General features: G+C 44.7%; 2 protein-coding genes across 2 annotated transcripts in view; one reads left to right on the forward strand and one right to left on the reverse strand.

Annotated features, from left to right (window-relative positions):
- LOC121484696 (zinc finger protein 780B-like) overlaps positions 1 to 9,535 on the forward strand; it is a 44,003-nt gene extending 34,468 nt beyond the window's left edge. The window contains exon 8 of the mRNA XM_041744247.1: positions 8,727 to 9,535. The gene's annotated coding sequence lies outside the window, so the exon portion shown is untranslated. The remainder of the gene's footprint in view (positions 1 to 8,726) is intronic.
- PSMC4 (proteasome 26S subunit, ATPase 4) lies at positions 3,932 to 13,239 on the reverse strand. Its single transcript, XM_041744249.1, has 11 exons — positions 13,098 to 13,239; positions 12,112 to 12,210; positions 11,827 to 12,013; positions 9,943 to 10,089; positions 9,749 to 9,858; positions 9,542 to 9,635; positions 5,068 to 5,235; positions 4,910 to 4,986; positions 4,599 to 4,767; positions 4,356 to 4,411; positions 3,932 to 4,175 (listed from the first exon to the last, which is right to left on the reverse strand). The coding sequence occupies exons 1-11, from the start codon at positions 13,131 to 13,133 to the stop codon at positions 4,062 to 4,064; spliced, it is 1,257 nt and encodes a 418-aa protein (XP_041600183.1). The 5' UTR covers positions 13,134 to 13,239; the 3' UTR covers positions 3,932 to 4,061.
- Positions 13,240 to 24,830: the final 11,591 nt, after the last annotated feature.

Raw genomic sequence — 24,830 nt, forward strand, 5'->3', positions numbered from 1 at the left:
ATGTTTACTGACTCTGTGTAGTACCCAAAGGAAATATTACCAGAGAATCCATGAATCCTGCGGAAGTGATGGAAATGATTGACAGGTATCCAAAGTGTTGCTGCATCAAGCCAGAGTGCACTTACCATTGCTGTAACTGGAGGATGTATTCAGAAAATGTACCATCGCTGCTTGTAGGTGAACAGTTGTGCAGGAGTTTCTTTTTCAAGATGGTGTTTACACATCCTGAATTTATAAGTTGTTATATTTATGTTATTATATTATATGTTTATGTTGCGAGTACTTTTAAGTGTGTTATTTTTTTAAAAGATTTCATTTATTTATTCATGAGAGACACAGAGAGAGAGAGAGGCAGAGACACAGACAGAGGAAGAAGCAGGTTACAGTTTCACACTGCCCAAGTGTGTTATTTTTTACAATTAAAAACAAACAGGGGGGCAGCCTGGGTGGCTCAGCAGTTTAGCACTGCCTTCAGCCAAGGGCATGATCCTGGAGATCCGGGATCAAGTCCCACGTCGGGGTCTCTGCATGGAGCCTGCTTCTCCCTCTGCCTGTGTCTCTGCCTCTCTCTCTCTCTCTCTCTCTCTCTCTCTTTCTCTCTGTGTGTGTCTCTCATGAATGAATGAATGAATGAATAAATAAATAAATAAATAAATAAAATCTTTAAAAAAAATAAAATAAAAACAAACAGGGGACACCTGGGTGGCTCAGCAGTTGAGTGTCTACCTTCAGCCCAGAGCATGATCCTGGAGACACCCAGGATCGAGTCCCACATCGAGCTCCCTGTGTGGAGCCTGCTTCTCTCTCTGCCTGTGTCTCTGCCTCTCTCTGTGTGTCTCTCATGAATAAACAAATAAAATCTTATAAAAAAATAAAAAATAAACAAAAGTGTTTACGTATATTTAGCTTTTTTCTTCCCCTTGTTTGTCTTTGCAAAGTGGAACACAGTAAAGAGATGTGTGCAGGGAAACACTTGTTTTAAAAACTCCACTTCTGGGGTGCTTGGGTGGCTCAGTCAGGCATCCAACTCCATCCAATTTTGGCTCATGTCATGATCTCAGCGTCATGAGATCGAGCCACATATCAGGCTCCACATCAAGCAAGGAACCTGTTTGAGATTCTCTTTTCCTCTCCTGCTGCTGCTATCCCCCCCCGCCCCTAAAAAAAGGAAAAACTCCACTTCTAAGATATAGAGTATCCAGGCTGGTACCATCCTTTTTCCCTCTTAACACAGTAGCATGTAACAGAATGGAAAAAGCAACCCCTGGCATCCAGAAACAGTCTGACATTTCCAGGTAGGCCTCAGTGATATTGAAAGCTGGCCTGGCACTCACAGCTAGGCCACGTTATTCTCTTGTTGAACATAAACAATCTCATAGAACACCCACATCAAGATCAGTCTGAGACCATAATGAGAGATGAAAAAGACCACTTCATAATTTTGTCTAAGCATAGACAAAAACAAGGTCACTGGGCAGCCCACAGAATACACCAAATATCCCTCTCCCCGCTAATATGAGTGGCTGCTACTTCTTACCAGTTACAGCTTCTGCCTCGCTCTGGTCTGCCTTCACTCTAGCTGACATTTATTACAGTGCCTAATCATGATAAACTTCCCTCTTGCATCCGGACAGCATCCGATTCAGGGCACAGCCCTGCTTCCTGAAACCCTCCCCCCAAATCACCCACCACAAGCCCAAGTACTATAATCATTTCTGACACCCTCTTCCTGAAGCACTACACAGTTCACCATGTTGTATGTTCTTCCTTGTACTGAGTTCTAAACTACGGGGTGTGTTCCTTGGGGACTCTAGCTGGATGGCGTTGGCAATAAACATGCAGTTAATTGTGGCAGCTTTTGCTGTTGGTGGTCTGGCCCACGCTCTCTTTTCTTTTTCTTTTTTTTTAAGACTTTATTTATTTATTTATTCATGAGAGACAGAGAGAGAGAGAGAGAGAGAGAGAGAGGCAGAGACACAGGCAGAGGGAGAAACAGGCTCCACGCAGGGAGCCCGATGGGGGACTCTATCCCTGGCCTCCAGGATCACGCCCTGGCCTGAAGGCAGGCGCTAAACCGCTGAGCCTCCCAGGGATCCCCTCATGCTCACTTTCACAATGCAGAAAGTAATTTTGTTTTTTTGTTTTTTTTTTTTTAATTTTTTAAAATTTTTTATTTATTTATGATAGTCACAGAGAGAGAAAGAGAGAGAGGCAGAGACACAGGCAGAGGGAGAAGCAGGCCCCATGCACCAGGAGCCCGACGTGGGATTCGATCCCGGTCTCCAGGATCGCGCCCTGGGCCAAAGGCAGGCGCCAAACCACTGCGCCACCCAGGGATCCCCAGAAAGTAATTTTGAAACACAGAGCACTGCTCAAGAGGCCTTGGACCCCTGGAGGAATTATATTAACCAAGGTCAGTTCTGACAAGTAGTTTGGGGTCATTTCACCTAAATGAAATGGAGAAAGGCCCTGTAAAGCATCATGTTGATGAAGAAGAAACATCCACTTTCCACTTTCCAGGATCTCTCTACATCTTCTCAAAAATACTCCAGGAAATTGAAGTTGGATGAGTGGTCAGGGCATATGTAAAAACGGCTTGAGAACATTGGAGAACCATATATATATATATATTTTAAATATATTTATATATATATATTTTTATATATAACCATTAATTAATTAATTTTAAGAGAGGGTGGAAGTGGAGAACAGAGGGAGAGAAAGAATCTTAAGCAAGCTCCACGCCTGGCAGCCCAGCGCCAAGCCCAACATGGGGTTCGATTTCACGTGACCAAGATCACGACCTGAGCCAAAAATCAAGAGTCAGATGCTTAGTCAACTGAGCCACCCAGGTGCCTTTCAAGCTTAAGTTTGCTTAAGTTTGTCTGCATTCCCAGCCCTCCCCTTTAGGACGTGGCACCTGTGATCTCTGAAGTACCAGTCTGTTCTGAGCTCCCCTTTTAGTTCAGGCTCAGCTGGGTTGATGAACAGTTTTCTGCCTCTCCCCAAAACTGTGTTGCTACTATATCCTCTCTTCCTGTGTCCTTGTGAGTACTCTCTTATCTCATTACTATTATTTTAGTGAGGTTCCAGGGAGGAGGAAAGGTTAACCTCTCCACTTAACCAGCCATGCTCATCTGCAGAGGAATCACCATCTCCTCAAGGACCTGTGACTGTACTTACACTTTTCTTATATTTCTTCCTGTCTCACCTCCAAATATATAGTGACATTTGTTGTGTTTGTTCAAGAAATATTAAGTGAGTATCTACCATGTGTAGGCACTGGGACTTGAACTGTGATGAAGCTGCAATCCCTTGAGTTCGGAAGAGTGACCGGCAAGCATGTGAGAATGTCTAAGGTGATATGAGAAGTGCCAAGCAGAGCATGCACATGGTTCCAGTGGAGCACAGAAGGGTTCCTTCCCAACTTGGGGCGTCAGGGAAGTCTCCCCAGAGGGAAAGGTGTCTCAGCAGAGACCTCAAGAGAGAATGGCATTGGGTCCAACCAAACACATTTGTGCCCTAACAAAACCATATGGAGAAGAGCCAGAGACATTCACAAAACCCAGCCATCCAACCTACTTCTTGCAACCCTCATCCCTACTCTTGGGGACTCTGCGGGGCTATCTCCTTGTCCTTGAACTTCTCTCTGCATGTGAAGAAGGCAGGAATCACCAAAGACTCAAATGGTGGGGAGATGTGCGGGGGCTTTATCTTGTGGTCAAGGGCTGCGACTTGAGGTTCAATTTCCGTTCTTTTCCCCAAATTTCTAAAGTCATTTGATATGAATTCTTTGCTTCGCTCTCAAACCATAACCCAGGCCCTGCACGTCACCCACTCATCTGTCAGGAGAGCAGGAGGGGACACACCATCCTATTCACAGCCCAGTTTCCTCCAAAGGAGTTACACTTTTAGGAAGAAATTAAACAGATTCAATCTTTTATCTTTATTGAGTAAACCAATCATGGGTAAAGAAAAAACAACACTAGGTTTTGGGACAGCGGTTGGGGAGGTGAGAGAAGTCCCCTTCCCTCCTCTCCCCTCACACCACAAGGTCTGGGTCACTTATAAAACTCATGCTCCTGCTCGTCCTTCTTGATGACAGTCTTGTATGCTTTTTCAAAGTCCTTTGCCAGAACAATGTAGCGGTTCTCACGGACGGCCAGCATTCCACTCTGTTGAGGGATGAGAATGAAAATCTACTCCCAAGCCCTAGTGATGGTGGAGGAAGAGAACTGGCCCCAAGCCCCAGGGAGGCAATGTGGGACATGAGGGGTGCAGCAGAGTGGTCTCAAAGGGGAAGAGTCTTCATGCACCCCCTGCCTGGATCCAGAGAAAAACCCTCCCTCACTCACCTCCTGACAGATGGAGTTGATATCAGCTCCTGAAATCTTATCTGGCCGGGCCACATCTGCAGCAGGTGATTAAGGAAATAAATGCCTAGAACCAGAAGTCATCCTTGAGCTATATTTATCACCACTCCCATCCCTGGAGTCTCCCGACCTTACAAGTTGGGTCCCAATGAAGGCAGAGATGGAGATGAAAATCCAATCCACATTCCCAAACAGGACCCTCCCCTCACTTCCAGAGCAGGATACAATCTTCCAAGTCAACCTCCTCCGAGAGGTTCATCTTGCTGGTGATAGTGGAAAAAATTAACCTCTTCTGGCGGCGGTCAGGGAGCGGAAATTCAATTTTACGATCAAGACGTCCGGGCCGCAGCAGGGCAGGATCCAATGTGTCTGCTCTGTTTGTGGCCATGATCACCTGGCATTGGGGACATGCCAGCTCAGACCTCTGTCCCCACTACACCCTCCTTCCTGTCACGATATGTGTTCCCTCTCATGCCAGCCTCCATCTTTCCCTGACTCCCACACTACACTTCCCCTTGCCATCCTGACCCCCGAACCTTGACATTAACGTTCTGGTCAAATCCATCCATTTGATTCAGTAGCTCCAGCAGGATTCTCTGAACCTCCCTGTCGGCTGCAGAGTGCAACATGGTCAGTCCAAGGCATTGCATACAAGCCTGCCCAAGACCCCAGGCCCTGCTTAGGTATCACTCACCTCCTGTCTGGGCATCAAATCTCTTGGTGGCAATGGCATCGATCTCATCTATGAAGATGATAGCAGGTGCATTCTCCTTGGCCAGGCGGAACACGTCCCGGACCATGCGAGGGCCCTCGCCCAGGTACTTCTGGACAAACTCTGAGCCCACGACCCGGATAAATGCAGCTGATGGCAGGATGACAAGGGTTAGATGAGGAAGGGCCTCCCATAAGGCCCATATTGCTTTAATGAAACTGAGAATTCCCTGGAGACATCTTTGAACACCCACTCCAAGAAGCCAGGTCATTCTCTCGTGCCCTGGGGATGGGTCTCAGATCCTGCTGGGAGGACCAGTCATCTGCCTGTACTCCACAACCCAGCAGCCCAAATCATGAATCCTACAACAAATGCGTCAGTTCTTGGCCCAACATTTAAAAATCAGGAAATTATTTTTAAAAATGCGTCTGTACTTCAATATTCCCATATAGAGAACAGCAAGAGACGTTCATGGAATCCAACATAGACAAAACAAAAACCCTGGATTTCCAGAGTGTTGGAAAAAAATAAGAGAAAAAAAAGATAGGCTGTCTATACACTGAGACATCATACTAACTACCTCACCAAGAGTGAGTTCCACTTGGAATTCCGCTCAGGATGGAAAAGGATCCACTTCTGAACATCATGCAAGATCAGGGACCACAGGCACATATTCTGACATGATCAACAAGTGACAATGTGGCTGAAGAAAGGCTTGTTCTGGGCCTCTCCTTTTGAACTTACTTCTTTAAGTCTAACCTATTCTTTAACTAGATGTGGCCTTGTGTTGCATGGAGCAACCCTCCAGAACCCTCCTTTTAGCTACCACTGAGAAGGGAAACACACAGTCCATTATGCAGACCTTATGTCCTAACTAGGAGCTGTGCAAGTTGCAGTCCTGCCCTGACAAGCACTAAAATCCAGAACCAACACCTGGCTCAAGGTGTCCTTCCTCTCTGATACGTACATCACCTAGGGGCTTGTTCAACCCCAAACCTCCGGGTATCTAAACACATCTCAGTGTTGGCTTTGGCCACACGTTCCCTGGGCTGTTCTGCCGGTGTTCAAACCATTACCCATGAAATCCTAGTCCCTGAAACCTCCCATCTGACTCTGGCTCCCGTCTGCCTCCCCATTCTGCTGCTGTGGTGCTCTGTCCCCCCAACCCCTTCCCCGTCCTCCTAGTCTCTCATACTGTGTTTCAGTGAAGACTTCTACTTCCTGGTCATTGAATTAGTTATGTCCCATACTCAATCCATCTACCCCCACACCAATCTGTTTCCCCTAATCTGGCCCAAGTGAGAAGATGGAAGTTGCTCCTGACTCCTCCCACTTGCCAACATCTTATAGTTAGCAAATAAATCCTGTCACTTCTGCCTCAAGTCTACCCTTCTCTCCCCAACCCACCCTGCCAAAGCCTCTGCCCAAAGCTATAACTGTCAGTCCTCCGGCTCAGTGCAAAGTCTACTAATTGGCTGTCAGATTTCTCTTGCCTCCAAGTTCACTTCTATCTGCCAAAATAATCTTTCAAAAAGCTAATCTGAAGGATGCCTGGGTGGCTCAGTCGGTTAAGTGTCTGCCTTCAGCTCAGGGCATGATCCTAGGGTCCTGGGATAGAGCCCCACATTGGGCTCCCTGCTCAGCAGGGACTCTGTTTCTCCTTATCCCCCTGCTCATGCTCTCTCAAATAAGTAAAAAGAAAATAAAAATTTAAAATCTCAAAAGGCTAATTCCACTACTTCTCTAATGTGATGGCCACTGGCCACATGTGGCTGCTGAGGAACTGAAATGTGACTGGTCCAAAATGAGATAGGCTGTCACTGTGAAATACCAGACTTCCAGAAACTTAGTAAAATTAAGTGTAAAATCTTTTTTTTTTTTAAGACTTTATTCATTTATTCATGAGAGACACACACATAGAGAGAGAGACAGACAGACAGACACAGGCAGAGGGAGAAGCAGGCTCCATGCAAGGAGCCCGCTGTGGGACTCAATCCCGGGACCCCAGGACCACGCCCTGCGCTGAAGGCAGGCACCAAACCGCTGAGCCACCCAGGGATCCCCTAGTGTAGAATGTCTCAATAAATGTCCATCAATAAACATCCAGATAAGTAAAACATGGTATATACATACAATGGAATATTATTTGGCCTGAAAATGGGATTATATTTTGACACCTGCTCCAACATGGATGAGCCCTGAAGACAACTGCCTAAGTGAAAAAGCCAGTCAAATGTAGGGTCATCTACTTATCTGAGATACTTCTATATGATAGCTAAATTTATAACCACTGCAAGCAGAATAGAGGTTATCGGGGGCTTGGGGGCGAGGGAGTGTGGAGAAACACGGAGTTAGTGTTTAATGGGATGATGAACAAGTTCTGGAAATGGAAAGTGGTGGAGGTTGCACAGCATTGTGAATGTTCTGAATGCCACTGAATTGTACTTAAAAATTGGTTAAAACGATAAATTTTGTTACATATATTTTACTAGAGTAAAACAATGGGAAAAAATCTCAAATTTTCTATTTGCTACATGTTAATAGTATTTTGAGTAATTTTCTATTACATGTTAATATATTTGGAGTATACTTGCTAAATACATTGTTTGTCTACTTATTCTAACTTATTTTTTTAATGGGTACTTAAACTTCTTGAATTATATATGTGGCTTGCATTGTATTTCTAGTGAGCCCTGCCTTTCCAAAACCACCCTGCTCTCAGGGCAGTGTGCAAAATCCCTGAGATTAGTGCTAAGACTATATTCACAGCCTTTCTGAGTTCTTCAGCCTCACCTCCTGAACCTTCCAAGCACAGCCCTCCTTCAGCCAGCCCCCCGTGTGCTAAGAAAGTACCACAGTGCAGTTACTGGGCAGGCAGTGGAAAGGTAGCAAAGGACAAATGTGGAAGGTCCCTACCCTCACGTAATATCGTCATGGTCTACTCATGATTCGCTGAATCAAAGGTTCTTTCCTACCCCAGGCCTTGGCACATCCTGTGCCCCATGTCCTGGATGTCCCCTCCCAACTGTGTGCCTGACAGATTGCTTACACCTCACTTCTTCTGGGAAGACCTACCTGAGAGGTGGAGGTAGAAGGGACCAGCACGCCCTCTTGTGAGGGTGATCCCCCAATCCTTCCTGCTTCCCCGGGGCATTTGCTACTTTGCAGGCTGCTCCCACTCAGCCTTACCTCTGTGAGCCCCCTTGCTCACTCACTTCAGCTACAGGAGCCTCCTTGTTATTCCTGGACCATGGGGTGCATTCCCACCTAACCAGACAGTCCCTGAGTCCAACAAACTTCCTCCTCCAGACATCCATGTGACTCAGTACCTCAAGTCTTTATGTGAATGTCACCTCTTAAAAGTCTTCCCTGACCACCCCTCATTCTACCATAAAAAGTGGCAGCCCCCACTATTCTCTATCCCCTTGCCCTGCTTCATCTCGTCACGCATTTAGAACCACATGATACATAATCTATTACCTGTTCAAGGACTTCCCCAACTAAAACATCACTTCCACAAAGAAAGGAGAGACTTTGTTCTGTTCACTGCTGTGTCTCCAGAACATGGTGTGGCACACATTAGGTACTCAATATTAACTCAATGACTGAATTCTAAGTGTTTTTTTTTTTTTTTCCTCCAGCCACACCGGGAAATTCTCCAACACAGGGGACATGTCTGAGCAGCTCAGGGCCTGGCAGAGCAGAAGTCCATGAACCGCTAAGCAAATGAATGCTCATGACCATGACTAACATTTATTGTTCACTCTACGTGCCAGGTATGGTTTTAGAAGCTTTATATTGATTTAATCCTCCGAATAACCCAGATAGAGAAGAAACAGGAGTCACAGAGAGACTAACTTATTGAGTGGTTACATAAACTAACTTCTGTAAGCAGTTGCAGGGGAGCCAGATTTCAATCCCAGTCAGCCCAGCCCAGAAAACACTGTCTGACCACTGCCTTCTACTGCTCCCTGCCTCACACATGCTGAGATTTAAGATGTGCTGAGCCCGATCCTCAGGCTTTACAAACAGTAATATGGTGACTTTCAGATGTTTTTGTCTGGAATCTACAGTAAGAAATATGTGTGTAAACAACCACAAGCATATGTGCATGCAACAAGTTTCACAAAGCAATAAGAGCTCTTACTACGTGGGATGGACACTGATGTTTTGTTTCATTGCTTTAAATGCTGATTGCAACCCATGAATTTGAACTCACACTAATGGGTGACAACCCACTGTGAAGCAAGTCTTGTTAGACAGAGAATGGAGACAGGAGGAAGTGAAGCCACCTCCCTAGGATGGCACTGCCAGTAAGAGGCACACCAGGGCTTTGACACCATGGCTCCTGTTCTAATCATCTCACCTCACCACTTCCGGGGCAAGATCAGAAAGTAGGGAGCAAGGTTATGAGAGCCCAGAAGGTCAGAGCCCCAGGGAAGAACCAAGGGCTCACCTGTCGTGTGATGAGCCACAGCCTTTGCTAACATGGTCTTCCCGCAGCCAGGAGGGCCGTACATTAGGACGCCTCGGGGAGGGTCGATGCCGATCTGAAATGCAGAGGTGAAGGATAAGGCAGGGAGTCCTTTCACCAACTTGAAACACGAGGGTGGGCGTGGAGGGGGCAGTGGCTTTCCTTTCCGTACCACTTTCAGCTCCTCACCTGCTTATAGAGCTCAAAGTGTGTAAGTGGAAGCTCCACGGCCTCCCGCACCTCCTGCTTCTGGATGTCCATGCCCCCGATGTCTGCATACATCACGTCTGGCTTCTGGTCTGGTAGGAGAGCAGAGCTGGGGCTCCCAATCTGGCCTACAGGGTCCCCTCAGGCCTCCCCCTGGCCCTGGGCTCCCCTCTCACCTGAGGTGAGCATCATGATACTGCTGTCAGCCTCAGGAGGCAGCACATCCACCAGGGCGTTGCTGTGCTTGTGGAGGGCCACAGACGCGTTCGGCTTGAGCAGCTCCCGGTCAATGGTGCTCAGGATGCGCACGTAGTAGTTGGAGCCTTTGGGAGACAGGCAGGGAGCAGGGAAAGTGAGAAGTACCAGAACCTCCAACCTGTCTCTGTCCCCAAACCTCACAGTCATACACTCTAGGCTACCAGTCCCTTTTACTCAGACTCCGAACAGCCCTCAGTCTCTAGTCTTGCCTCCTCTGGTCCATCCCCCACATTCAAGACAACAGCTCCCTTGTCTATCTCTACCCCGGACTGTCTAGCCCCAGGTGACCAGCAGCCTCCTGGAATGCCTCCCCTGCTCCTCCGGCATGTCCCCAGGGTCTCTTCTCACTCACTGTCCCAGTGTGGTCTCAGTATCTTTTCTCAAATCGTGCTGCTTCTCCTGGGGCCCTGTCTCAGGGAGCCCCATGGTCCCTAGTCACCAGCCAGAGTCCCAAGCCTCATGTTGGACCTTTCTCCCCTCCACACCACAGCTCCTCAGTCACTATGCTCTTCCAGCTAGCCTCCTGAATGTCTCCAACCAATCTCCTCTCCTCCCCACAGACCCAGCCTGATACACCCTTCCGCTCCCATTGAGGTCTCTGCACCAGAGTCCTCCCTGCTCGTCCAGCCTCCAGGCTCCCTGCCCCCATCCACCTTCTACTCTCTCCTGACCTTCACACCCGGCTGTCTGGCATCCACCCGGACCCCTCCCTGTGAAGTCCTAGACTGCCCTTACTGTCTCCCTCCAAACCTACTCTTCTCCCCATGTCAGCATCTCAGGGATAGTCCCACTGTCCCCCTAAGTCCTACAGGTCAAAGACACAAGCCTTATCCTGAGTATCTCCCTCCCTTCACCACCTCACCTCCAGCCTATCAGTCCATTTCCAGGCCCAGTCACAGAGGCCAGAAACAGGAAATGACAGATAATGCACAGACACAACAACCATCCTGAGCACAGGGCCTGAACCCATGTTAACAACAACAGCTACCATATACGGAGTCCTACCAGAGCCTAGTCTCTTCACACTTTACTCAGTTTCAAACTGCAGGTCCCAACCCAGTAACTGCCATGAAATCAACTTAGAGGGTCATATCCAGAACACTGTTTAAAACAAAAACAGACTAGAACAGAATGGAAAACACCAGAATCTGTCACACGTAATAAGGCCAACTATCATTTGACGAAACTTTCAATATATACTTAGTGTATGCGTGGCTATGTATGCAGTTGACCTTTGAACAACGCAGGGTTTAGTGGTGCCAACACCCCATGCAACTAAAAACCCACACATAACTTGACTCCCCAAAAACTCAACTACTAATAGTCCACTGGTGACCAGAAGCCTTACCAATACCATAAACAGTCAATTAACATGTGTTTTGTATGTTTTACATATTATATACTGTATTCTTACAATCAAGCAAGCTAGAAAAAGAAAGTGTCATTGAGCAAATCAATAAGGAAGAGAAAATACATTTAAGTATTATACTGTATTCATCCAAAAAAAATCTGTGTATAAGAAGACCCATACAGTTCAAACCTGTGTTGCTTTAAACTTAACCGTACATGTAGGTTCATACATATACACGAACACATACAAAATACATACACATGTGTAGAGAGAGTATGTAAAACATATGTCTACTTTTGTTATTAGAGTTAGAAAAACACCATTACATTGCCCTCCCTTGTTTGCTCTTCTAAGACCCCAACACACTTCCCAGTCCAGGACAGGAAACAGTTAACAGACGTTGAATGAACAGATGAGTGAATGAGGTGTCCCTACCCAGGCACCCACACACCTGTGGTGGAGCCCACAATAGCTGTATTCTGATCCACAGCCTCCAAAAACTGCCCGATGACCAGTGGGATGCTCTGGATTCGCTTCACCTCCTCCTGAGCATGGAGGAATTCCTTCTTCAGGTTCTTCTGCTCATCCTTGATGTACTCCTCCTGCACCTCCAGGAATTCCAGCTCTTGCTGCAGCTTCTGTGAGCGGAGAGGCAAAAGGTAGAGGGTTGGCTTTGGCCCTGCTGAGCCAGGTGGTTGTAGAAGGCGGAGGGAGTCCGGGTTGGGGCTGACTCTACCTTGTAGCGGCTGTACAGGTCCTCCAGGTCCTCAGGCTCAGGCCCCAGGAAGGAAAGGCCAGTCTGGGGCCGTGACACAGACAGTGCTGGGATCTCATCCTAGAACAAGGGAGAAAACTCTGGTTGGAAGAAGAGCATCCCCTCATGATAGAATCTAAAGCATCCTCCCCACTCCACCATGAACCTCTCAGCCCCCAACAGCCTCCTGACATCATTCAGCCCCTCTAAATAGATCCTGCAAGCCTCTCAGCCCCCTAAATAGGCTCCTGATGCCACCCAGGCCCTAAGAGGGTCAACTAGCCTCCCAAACAGATGTTTTACTATCATATGCCACTTGTAACATAACCCCAATGTCACCTGACTCCCAACTAAGGTCATATCAACTCTTTACTGGACCCCAATGGCCCCCCCCCAACAAGTTCCTAATATCACACGGCTGTCTTATTATAGGCTGTTAAAGTCAACCTCAAACATTCTCACATTACCCAGTTTTCCCCAAAAGATCCCTCATGTCACACAACCCAAACTCACATTAGGTCTTTATGTCATCCGGTTCCCTATGTAGGCCCCAAACACCACTCGGCTAGATCAGATACTGCGGAGCCTCCCAACACCAGCCAAGCCCCGATCATCAGTCAGCTCCCCGGCCCAGCCTGAGACATCATTTGGCCCAAGCCCCATCTATCACTCACACCCCGACCCATCCGCAGCCCCGCCGGGCCCCGATGTCATTAAGCACTCCTAGCTAGCCCTCGAAATCCTTCCGTGCCGAAGAACCTGTAACATCACTCATTCCTGCAGCGGCGCGTTCTGAGCCTTTCTGCCCTCCTAACATCCTTCAGCCACCGAGCCAGGCCTCGGGGCGACACAGAGCTCCCCACCGAGGCCTCCAGAACCAGCCGGACCCGGGCCGGAATTCCCGCAGTCGCTCAGCACCCCACTCCGGTCGGCCTCGCCCTCTCCCCACGAGCCTGGCCCCACCGGACCTGAGCTTTCTCCACCAAGATGCCTATCTCCTCCATAGTGACCAAGCCCGCCTCTGTGGCCCAGCCAGATCTAGTCACCGCTTCCGGCGACGCTACCGGAAGGCCAGGGCCTCCGCGGATTCTGGGAAACGTAGTTCAAGGCTTCGCTAGAGCGGGCCGAATGGGCCGCAAAGGGTGGCGGGAAGGGAAGTCTTTGTCCTGGGCTCCGCCCCCAAGGCCTGCGCGCGGGCTTTCCGTAGCTGGGCTCGGGGCGGTGCGCGTGCGCAGTAGTGCGGTGTCCGCGCGCGGTTTTTCTCGCCAGTAAGCGGCGCTGCCTCGTTGCTTTTTCGGTTAAGGCATTCGCAAATCCGTCCGGGAGAGCCTGGTGGCCAAGCTCTGGTGGCTCTCCTTTAGTGCCGGGGCCGGAGATACTTTGGGCGGGGCTCCCCAGGGGGGGTTCCTTTAGGAGATCTAAACGTGGGATGCGCCGAGGGTTGTCTCCCGCGTGGAGGCGGGAAGCACCTGGCTCCACCCTGGGGGTTGATGTGCTGTGGGCCAGGAGGAGGGGTGGAGAAAGAATTTTTTAAAATAAGATTTTATTTATTTATTTGAGAGAGAGAGAGAGAGAGAGAGAGAGGGCGCGAACTGGGGGGAGGGGCAGAGCAGGGAGCCCTCCCCGGGCTGGATCCCAGGACCCCAAGATCATGACCCCAGCAGAAGTCACTTAACTGACTGAGCCACCCAGCCGCCCCTGGAGAAAGAATTCTGGAGATGTTTTTGATGGAAGAAGGTGCTTTATTATATATAGCAGGGGGACAGGACCTGTGGGCTGGAAATGTTGCACTTGTGTTTGTGGGGAGTGTCTGATTAAATTAAACCTTCTAGTTTGGGGAGGGGGCGGTGCTAACGATAGTAAGTCTCTAAGGAATTTGGAAGTAAAGCTTTCAAGACCTTGAGGGGGCTAGGTGCTGCTAAAATAAGGTTATTTACTAATTCTTAGTAAAACATCAGCTTTGAGGGGCACCTGGGTGGCTCAGTGGTTGAACATCTGCCTCTCTGGCTCAGGTCGTGATCCTAGGGTCCTGGAATCAAGTCCGCATAGAGCTCACTGCAGGGAGCCTGCTTCTCCCTCAGCCTGTGTCTCTGTGTCTCTCATGAATAAATAAAATCTTTTTTAAAATCGGTCTTGAAGCCCTTCAGATATGTATCACTGGGCCTCATGCTCAGGAGGTCATTGCAAATACATCTTGAGGAGTGACACCAACAAGAGCAATAGAGGAAGTCCTTGAGAGAGCTGTAGGAATGTTACAATCTGTAAGCCTCAGGAATTCCACCTGGGGAATTCGAGCCCCAGCAAAGTGTGGCCTTTGTGTCTCCCATCCGGGGTGAGGAGCCCCCAAGCCCCGCCCCCTTACTTGTTAGCAAATCCGGTAGAAACCACACTCAGGGCTGGAGAAAATGAGGCAGCAGTGTCAGGAGTTGGGTCCCACAGGAGACCGGCAGACCTGTGCCAGGCCCTGCCTAAGTCACAGGGGCCTCAACTCATTGCATCTTGATAGACAAAATGTTCCCTTTTACAGAGAAGAAAGCAGGCTGAGAGCTCTGAAGCTACTTGTCTGTCACAAGGGTCAGAGTGTAGAGCCCCGGATCTGTCTGTCCCCAAAGCCCATGCTTCTGGCTCCACGGATACACTGCTCAGTGTTTGTTAAGTAAACGTTTTATTGAAATATAAATACAGAGAAGTCCACAAATCATTAGGGTGCAGTTCAATGACTTGACACAAAGTTAACACACCAGTAAAACAAGTACTCAGTTCAAGAGACCAAACATTAGCCACCACCATCCCCCAGGTGTCCCCTGCATGTTCTTTTCCTGCCATACCATCCCCCTCTGAAAGTTTCACTTATCTGGATTTCCAGCAGTGTACATTATTTTTATCTGTTTCAACCTACATAGCACGTACTGTGTGTTTGGCTTCTTTTTCCTTAACATCACTCTTGTGACTTTCACTTTGCACGTGGGAATAGTTTGTTTCATTGTTTTCATTTCTGTATGCTTTCCATTGTGTGACTATGCCTCAAACTGGATATTTTCCAGCTTGAGGTTATTCTGGTTTTATGAATATCCTTGTGCATTTCTTCGATAAACATATGGATATATCCTAGAGTGGAATTGGTGGTCAGAAGGCGTGTGTTTAGCTTTAGTAGACACTCAAACTATACTAACATATTCCTACCACTTGTGCACACACTTGATACTGTCTCTTTTAAATTATTTTTTTCCGGGGATCCCTGGGTGGCTCGGCAGTTTGGTGCCTGCCTTTGGCCCAGGGCACAATCCTGGAGTCCCTGGGATGGAGTCCCGCGTCGGGCTCCCTGCATGAAGCCTGCTTCTCCCTCTGCCTGTGTCTCTCTCTCTCTCTGTGTGTCTCTCATGAATAAATAAAATCTTTAAAAAATAAAATAAAATAAAAATCCCAGGACTTTGGGGATCCCTGGGTGGCTCAGCAGTTTAGTGCCTGCCTTCGGCTCAGGTCGTGATCCCAGAGTCCCACATCTGGCTCCTGGCATGAAGCCTGCTTCTCCCTCTGCCTGTGTCTCTGCCTCTATCTCTGTGTGTCTTTCATAAATAAATAAAATCTTTAAAAATAATAAAATAAAATCCCAGGACTTTTATTTCTACACAAAAGGGAAACAACGATGACAACCAGCCATCTTTCTCTGCATTGACAGCCTTTAGTTCTGTCTAAACATCTCTGTCTCCCCCAAAAGGCATCCCAATTTCTACGAGTCTTCGAATCTATCACGTCAAACAGGCACTCCTCATCTCCTTCTTTTGCCCCTTGCTCCCTAGCCTCCTAGTTTCCAGACTTCAGACTCAAACCTATGTGAGAGCTTTGCCTTTACTTCCCTAAGCCCCATCAACCACCACTGAGCTCTTTTTACCATCTTCCACAATGATAAATCAATGAATCGTTTTGGAGTTTTTATGGATAAAATTATAAGTAACCATTTCCTGAACACTGTGTACATGGCTCTTCGCTAAAACACTTTACTGTATTATCTCACTGAATCCTCACAACAACTTTACAAATCAGGTAGTAAAAGTAACCAATGTTTATACAGAATCTTTACCTTCTGCCACAGAATCATAAATGTTTTATACACATCATCTGATTTAATGTCATATTAAAGTGGGATTTCAAATGGAAACTGTTATCTTACTTCCTACTTTCTCAGGTCCGACATAAAATACTAGGCTCAGAGAGGTACAGTTGCTTGGCCAAGTTCACACACCACAGAAATGGAAGAGCTGGTATTCAAATCCAGAACCTGGGCTCTTAACCTCACGTGATAGTTATCATTTGAATTTGCAGATGATTTCAATAAGTAAGCTAGCCATTCTCAAGCAGGAGAACATCAGATCATTTAGGGAATAAAGCTAGACCCACCTTTACTTATTTTAACATTATGACCCTTCTTCTCATCTTCTGGTTAAGAATCACCCATCTAGATCATTTAACAGATGGGCAAATTAGAGCCTGCATCGGCCCAACTGACTAAAATTTCTCTCTCCTGGCTCAAGTCCAGGACTTTCTTCCTCTAAACTATACTGCCTTCTATCACAAGTCAAGCTCTTGTGTTCAGTGAGGGCGTTCCCAGATCTGGGTCTTTAGAGCCCTGCATGAGGTTGGATGCATACAGGGGCGAGCAAACAAGTAAGTAAAGACAGTTGGGCTGTCAGAGAACCTAATCCTCATCTACAGAGAGCAGCTGGACTCCACGCGTGATAACCATGCCAAAATGTGTGCCCATGTTGCCAGATCTGATGTTTCAAGAAAGCCAAGAATTCAGATTTTCAAGTGAAATCTTCTCATTTTTAAAGCGTGGCAATAAATTCAAACACTCAAAAACACCATGCCACAGGGCGCCTGGGTGGCTCAGTCAGTTAAGTGTCCAACTCTTGACCTCAGCTCAGGTCTTGATCTCAGAGTCCTGAGTTCAAGCCACACGTTGGGCTTCATGCTGGATATGGAGCCTACTTAAACAAGACAAGACAAAACAAAACACCATGCAGGCCAAACAAAGTGGGCTTCATGAAATGAATAGAGGCCCCTGGTCTCGGCTCATCCTGTCCCCAGTATTGCCATCAAAGGCCCAGGAATGAAAAGCTTTACTCAGTCCCAGGGTGGAAGTAGAGGGAGAGGTCTGAAACATTCAGAAGGCAGCAAGAATATGAGGTAAAGGATGAATAAGGATGAAATTCAGGGAAACACAAATGTAAATATCTAACAATAGCTGATTTGTTAAATAAACTGAACAACCTTTTATTATAGACTATGACACAGTTTTTTTAAAATGGTGTAGAATATTTAACAATGTGCCATGATCCCGGGATCCGGGGTTGAGTCCTACATTGGGCTCCATGTGGGGAGCCTGCTTCTCCTTCTGCCTGTGTCTCTGCCTCTCTCTCTCTCTCTCATTAAAAAATAAATAAATCTTTAAAAAAATCCCAGTAGTAGTTTAAAAAATTATGTGCGTACACATGTATATATGGCAAGATATATGCATAATATGTATGTGTATTATACACACACGTATAAGAATACATATATAAGGAAAAAGACAATGATAAAGTATATGTTTAAAATGATCACATATGAGGCATCTGGGCAAAGAGTTTTATTTTTACCATTCTTTTAAGTTTTCTGTAACTGAAATATCAAAATAAAAATATTTTTAAAAAGGGTTTATACTTATTGCCTTGACATCTCTTTTTTCTTCTAGGTATTACATATTTTGTGAACACATGGCACATCTGAGTGTCTGCCACTCAACTGCTAAGCCACCCAGGCATCCCTATACTGGGATTTTTATTTGGATTGCATTAAATTGTAGATCAATTTGGATAGAACTGGCATGTTAACAATGCTGAGTCTTCCCATCCATGAATATAGTACATCTCTCCATTTATTTAGTGCCTTGATTTCCTTCATTGGTGTTTTGTCCCTCTCAGCATACAGATTCTGTACATATTTCGCAGATTTATACAGGCATACCTTGGAGATATTGTAAGTTTGGTTTCTACTACATCTGCAGGGACTTGCTCCACTGAAGTCTTGGATCTCTCAAATTCATCCATAAGGATTGGAATCAACTCCTGTTCATGTTGATATTTTTACATCTTCCCAGGAATCACAAATGTTCCTGATGACATCTAACATGGTGAATCCTTTCCAGAAGGTTTTCAACTTGCTTTTCTCAGATCCACTAGAAGAATCACTGTCTATGGCAGCTATAGCCTTATGAAATGTTATTTCTTAAATAATAAGACTTGAAAGACAAATGACTCCTTGATTCATGGGCCTCAGAATGGATGTTGTGTCAGCAAGCATGAAAACAACATGAGGAGAAAGAAAGAAAGAAAGAAAGAAAGAAAGAAAGAAAGAAAGAAAGAAAGAAAGAAAGAAAGAAAATAACATGAGGGATGCCTGGGTGACTCAGCGGTTGAGCGCGTCTGCCTTTGACTCAGGCCAAGATCCTGTGGTCCTGGGATCGAGTTCCTCATCAGGCTCCCCGTGAGGAGCCTGCTTCTCCCTCTGCCTGTGTCTCTGCCTCTCTCTCTGTGTCTCTCATGAATAAATAAAATCTTTTTTTTTTTAAGAGAACAACATGAATCTCATTGACCATCTCCATCAGAGCCCTTGGGTGACCAGGTGCATCATCAGTGAGCAGTAGTATTTTGAAAGGAATCTTTTTTTCTGAGCAGTAGGTCTCAACCGTGGGCTTAAAATATTCTGTAGACCACGTTGTAAACAGATATGCTGTCATCCAGGCTTTGTTTTTCCATTTATAGAGTGTGGGCAGAGTAGTTGCAGCATAATTCTTCAGGGCCAGAGGATCTTCAGAGTGGTCCTTGAGTGCTGGCTTCAACCTAAAGCTGCATTACCCCTAACAAGAGAGTCAGCTTGTCCTTTGAATATTTAAAGCCAGACATTGACTTTTCCTTTCTACCCATGGAAGTTCTAGATGGCATCTTCTTCCAATAAACGGCTGTTTTGTCTATACTGAAAATTTGTTTATGATAGCCATATGTTTAATTAATTATTTTAGCTAGATCTGGATAATTTGCTGCAGCTTCTATGTTAGCACTTGCTGTTTCATCTTGTACTTTTATGTCATGGAGATGACTTCTTTCCTTACACCTCGTGAACCAACCTCTGCTAGCTTCAAACTTTTCTTCTGCAACTTCTCCACCTCTCTCAGCTTTCATAGAACTGACTACTAAAACTTCCTCCAGGGCAGCCCTGGTGGCCCAGCGGTTTAGGGCCGCCTTTGGCCCAGGGTGTGATCCTGGAGACCTGGGATCGAGTCCCACATTGGGCTCCCTGCACAGAGCCTGATTTTCCCTCTGCCTGTGTCTCTGCCCCTCTCTCTCTCTCCCCCTGCTCTCTGTGCCTCTGATGAATAAATAAATAAAATCTTTAAAAAATAAAATAAAAATTCCTCCATATCAGCAATAAGACAGTTTTCCTTTCTTATCATTCATATGTTCACTGGAGTAGCACTTTTCATTTTCCTCACGAACTTTTCCTTTGTATTTACAACTGTTTGGCACAAGAGACTGAGCTCTCGGCCTGTGTTGGTTTTTGACATGCCTTCCTCACTAAGCTTAATTATTTCAAGCTTTTCATTTAAAGTGAGAGATACATACACTCTTCCTTTCACCTGAACATTTAGGGACCATTGTAGGATGGCTTCCTTCCTTTCACCTGAACATTTAGGGACCATTGTAGGATGGCTCGCTGTCCTAGGTGGGTGAGTAGGGTTCATGGTGACCCCAAACAATTTTAATAGTAACATCAAAGGTCTCTGATCGGTGATCACCATAAAAGATATAATAATGAAAATTTTTAAAATATTGTAAGAATCACCAAAATGCAGCACAGAGACATGAAGTAAGCAAGTGTTTTTGGAAAAACGGTGCCAATAGGCTTGTTCAGTGCAGGGTTGCTCAAAACCTTCAATTTGTAAAATTACAATATTTGCGAACCACAATAAAGCGAATGCAATAAAACAAGGTATGCCCTTACCTATTTCATTTTTTCAAACAGTTTAAAATAGCATCTTTATAAAAACAGGTATAATTGATATATAATAAATTGCACATATTTAAAGTATACAACTTGCTAAGTTTGGGTGTGTGTATACACATACAAAACCATCATCACAATCAAGATAATGAACCCACCAATTACCCTCAAACATTCTTTCAGGTTCTTTTGTACTCCCCTTGCCTCCATCCCAGAACACTCTCATTCATTTGCATTTTTTAGAATTTTGTGTAAATGGAATCAGACAGTACCTACTCTTTCATTCAGTATAAATTTTCTCAGTTATCCATGTTATTGTGTGTGTCACAGTTCACTCCTTTGCATTGTGGAATACTCCACTGTGTTGATTAACAGTCTTCAGCTATTACAAGTACCATTGCTATGAATGTACAAGTTGGACATGAGCTTTTATTTCTCTCGGATAACAAAGGTAGGTGTGGAATGACTGGGTCCTGTGGTAGCTGTATGTTTAACTTTTTAAAAAACCACTACACTAATTCCCAGCATGGTTTTGCCATATCACATTCCCATGAGCAAAATGAGAGTTCTAGTTGCTCCACATCCTCACCAAATACTCCCAGACTTTGAAATCAATCTTTCAACTTCAGACATTTTAATAGATGTGATTTTTAAACTGAATTTACCTAATGACTAATAATGTTGAGCCTTTTATCATGTGCTTATTTACCATCCACATATTTTCTTGGGTGGGGTGTCTTTAAATCTGATGCCCATTTTTAATTGTGTTGTTTTCTCATTGTTGAGTTTTGACACTTATTTATATATCCTGGTGCCTTAGTCTGCTTGAGCCACCATAACAAAATACCACAGACTGAGTAGCTCAAACAAAATAAATTTATTTCTCACAGTTCTGGAGGCTGGAAAGTTCAGGATCAGGGTGCTAGCTGTTTTAAATCTTGATGAGGGCTCTCTTCCTTGCTTATAGATGGTTTCCTTTTCATGTCCTCACATAATGGAGAAAGAGAGCTCTACTCTTCCTCTTGTAATAAGGGTACCATGTCTATAAGATTGGGATTCATGCTTAGGACCTCATTAAACCTTTACCACCTTCACACAGGCCCTATCTCCAGATACAATAATAGTGGGGGTTAGGATGTCAACTTATGAATTTTGGGGGGACACACTCAGTCCATAAGACTTATACAAGTCCTTTATCAGATATGTTACTTACAAATACCTTCTCAGTTGTGTAGCTTGCCTTTTCATTCTCTTAATGTTATCCTTTTTTTTTTTTTTTTTTAAAGATTTTATTTATTTATTCATGAGAGAGGGAGGCAGAGATACAGGCAGGGCTTCCCTGCAAGGAGCCCAATTCGGGACTCCATCCCAGGATCCTGGGATTACAACCTGGCTGAGTTGGTTAAGCACCTCTGCCTTCAGCTCAGGTCATGATCTGGGGGGTGGGGGAGGGGGGGGTTCCTGGGATCAGCCCTGCTTTGCTCAGCAGGGAGTCTGCTTCTTTCTCTGCTTCTGCTCCTTCCCCTCACTCATGCTCACACACTCTCTCTCTCTCTCAAATAAATAAATAAAATCTTTAAAAAAAAATAAAGTGAGTTTCTTGTAGACAGCGTGTTAAATATAATCTGACAATCTCTATCTTTAATTTGGTATACTTAGATCATTTACATGTGATATAATTATTGACAAGCTGGATTTAGACCTATAATTTTATTGTTTTGTTTCTTCTCTCTGTGTTTTGTTTTTCTCTTTTCCCCTTTCTGCCTTCTTTTGGATTTGAAATTTTTTCATTTAATCTTTCCATTGGCTCCTTGCTTTGTCCCCTCATACTTTTTGTTTATATGTGATCCCTCCCAGTTCTCTGACCAGAAAGTGAGTATTTCTCAGAATGTTTCTGTCTGCATCTGCTGCCCAGGTCTGGGATTTGGATCACACTCTGGTTAAAGTAGGGAGGTATGGGAGGCAAAAAAAACCCACAGAAACTTCACCACCATATCACTCATCTTTCAAATTTTGACTTCCCTCTACTATCTGGCTATTCTCAATTACTTTTCAGTGACCTCAGGTAATTACTTTATGTATTCTGGCCAGAGCTTTTAGTTGTAATCAGTGAGATATTACTTAGAGTAGGCTTAAGCAATCTTAATGAGAAGCATAAGTACACACATAGAAAATTCTTTTGTTAAGAGTGACATCGCTTTGAGTTTTTGTAAATCTCTTTAAATGTCCAGCTTAATAGAAAACTAGATTCTGATATCTGCTTCTGCATTCAATGTATTATAATATGTTGTTTTGATGGAAGTACATGAAGAAAATCCAGCCTCACACAGAGAAGTAATTTTTTTTTTTCAAAATTTATTGAGTGGCAGTACAAAGCTCCCAAAGAGGGAGGGGACCCAAAAGAGTTACTCGGAAGTGATTTAGATAGAGAAGTGTATTTAACAATCTTTTCAGGTAAATGTGGTACTTCTTTTATACTATACCAAAACTACAAATGTTTGTTTCTTAAAGATTAGTTACAATGAGAGTCTGAAACCCTATCAACAAACTTAAATATCCATCAGTCTACCTTGAACTTTGAATAGATCTTTTACCTATTCCTACTTACAACATCATGCATCAGGCATTTGGAAAATACTGGTTTGCTGAGTTATTCAGCTTTCCATATGTTGACATATTTTATTATATAATATAAAAAAGTCATAGTCATAAATATCCATATTGATTTCACCAGAAAGGCTGTGAGTATTTAGATCACTATCAAGCTATGTTTTTTTTTCACCCTGAAAGGTAAAATCCAAAGGTTAGATTTTATCATTTGTAACGAATTCATCAGTTATTTTCCTTAAAGGGACAGGTTCTGTTCATTTTTTAGAAAATATCTGCCAGATACTCAAATCTGTATAACTATAGTTTTTAAATTATTTTTTCTGTAAAAAGAAATTATACTATGAAACAAATTACTAGTACGGTTCATAATCTAAAAAATCAAATGCTTTCCAGCTTTATACATATACCTTGCATTTTTTACACAGAATGTTAAAATGACATATGTTCAAGAATAATGATTTAATGAAATCAATAATTTTTACTGCATCAAGGACTTTTTTTTTTAATTCATGAGAGACACAGAGAGAGAGAGAGAGAGGCAGAGACACAGGCAGAGGGAGAAGCAGGCTCCATTCAGGGGGCCTGAAGTGGGACTCAATCCTGGGTCTCCAGGATCACACTCTGGGCTGAAGGCGGCACTAAACTGCTGAGCCACCTGGGCTGCCCCATCAGGGACATTCTTAAGTGAAACTGGTTTTTGTTGTCTTGGTTTTATTTAAAAAAAATTTTTTTGTATATATATTTTTATTGGAGTTCGATTTGCCAACATATAGCATAACATCCAGTGCTCATCCCATCAAGTGGCCCCCTCAGTGCCCATCACCCAGTCACTGATTTTTTTTTTCTGTGAATGAGTAGTTGTGGAGAATACAACAATTTCTAGATGTTTAGTGCCACCACCTTGATTTGGGACAAGGGCCAGCAGTTTTATCCACCATTGTTTTTGCTCCATCAGTGCAAGTTTCAACACAATGAAAAAATCTAAATAACATCTTAGTTTCATTATGAAAATAATTTTGACCTCAGGGACCCTCTAAAAAGGTCAGGGATACACAGGGGTCTGCAGATCCATTCTGAGAACTACTCTACTAGGGGTAAATATAGGGGAAGAGTTCAGGGCTCCTAAAGAAATAAAAATAACAGCACTTAGCCCAGCCAGGAGATTATAGCCAAACAGATTTGAAGAACAGCAGGAATTAGTTGGATCAGAGGAGAAGGGCACTCCAGACTAAAAGAAGAAGCAGGGCAAGTGAGAGTATATGTGTGGGAGACATGTAGGGTGAGACCAGGAGCAATGGGTTGAGACAGAGCTGGAGCCGTATTATGGAAAGTCTCGAATGTCATCTAAGGAGTTTAAAATTGATCCCAAGAGTTTTAAGCAGGGGGATGATTTGACAAGACTTTGTGTTTGTTAGGATGATCACTCCTACTGCAGCATAGATGTGGACTCAAAGGCAATAGGACTTTTGAGCAAAATATTCCAGAAAGCTGTTGGAATAATCCAGGTGAGAGATGACTGCCTGAATCCATTGGTAAAATGATAATGGACTTGGAAATCAAAAGATTAATTGGAAAGATATAAAGGAAGTATAAGTAATAAGATTAAGTGACTAATTAGAAGTGAGGATGAAGGGAAGAGAGAACTAAGTATGATACCCCTAGCTTGGGCTGCTGGGCAATGGTATATTCTGAGAAGACATGGGGGGAAGGGCCAATTTAGAAGGTGAGTGATGATGTTGAGCTAAGGTACCTGTGAGACATTCCAGTGGAAATATCCCATAGTCAGTTGGATACATGGGACTGTCTGATTCCATTTGTAAGACATTCTTGAAAAAGACAAAATTATAGGGACACCTGGGTGGCTCAGTGGTTGAGAGTCTGCCTTCACTTCAGCTCAGGGCATGATCCCAGAGCCCCAGGAATGAGTCCCACATCAGGCTTCCCGAGGGAAGCCAGCTTCACCCTCCTCCTATGTCTTTGCATCTCTCTGTGTCTCTCAAGAATAAATAATTTAAAAAAAAAAAAGACAAAACTACAAGAACATAGAACAG

The sequence above is a fragment of the Vulpes lagopus genome, chromosome 2 (assembly GCF_018345385.1).
Source record: "Vulpes lagopus strain Blue_001 chromosome 2, ASM1834538v1, whole genome shotgun sequence".
Taxonomy (NCBI): domain Eukaryota; kingdom Metazoa; phylum Chordata; class Mammalia; order Carnivora; family Canidae; genus Vulpes; species Vulpes lagopus.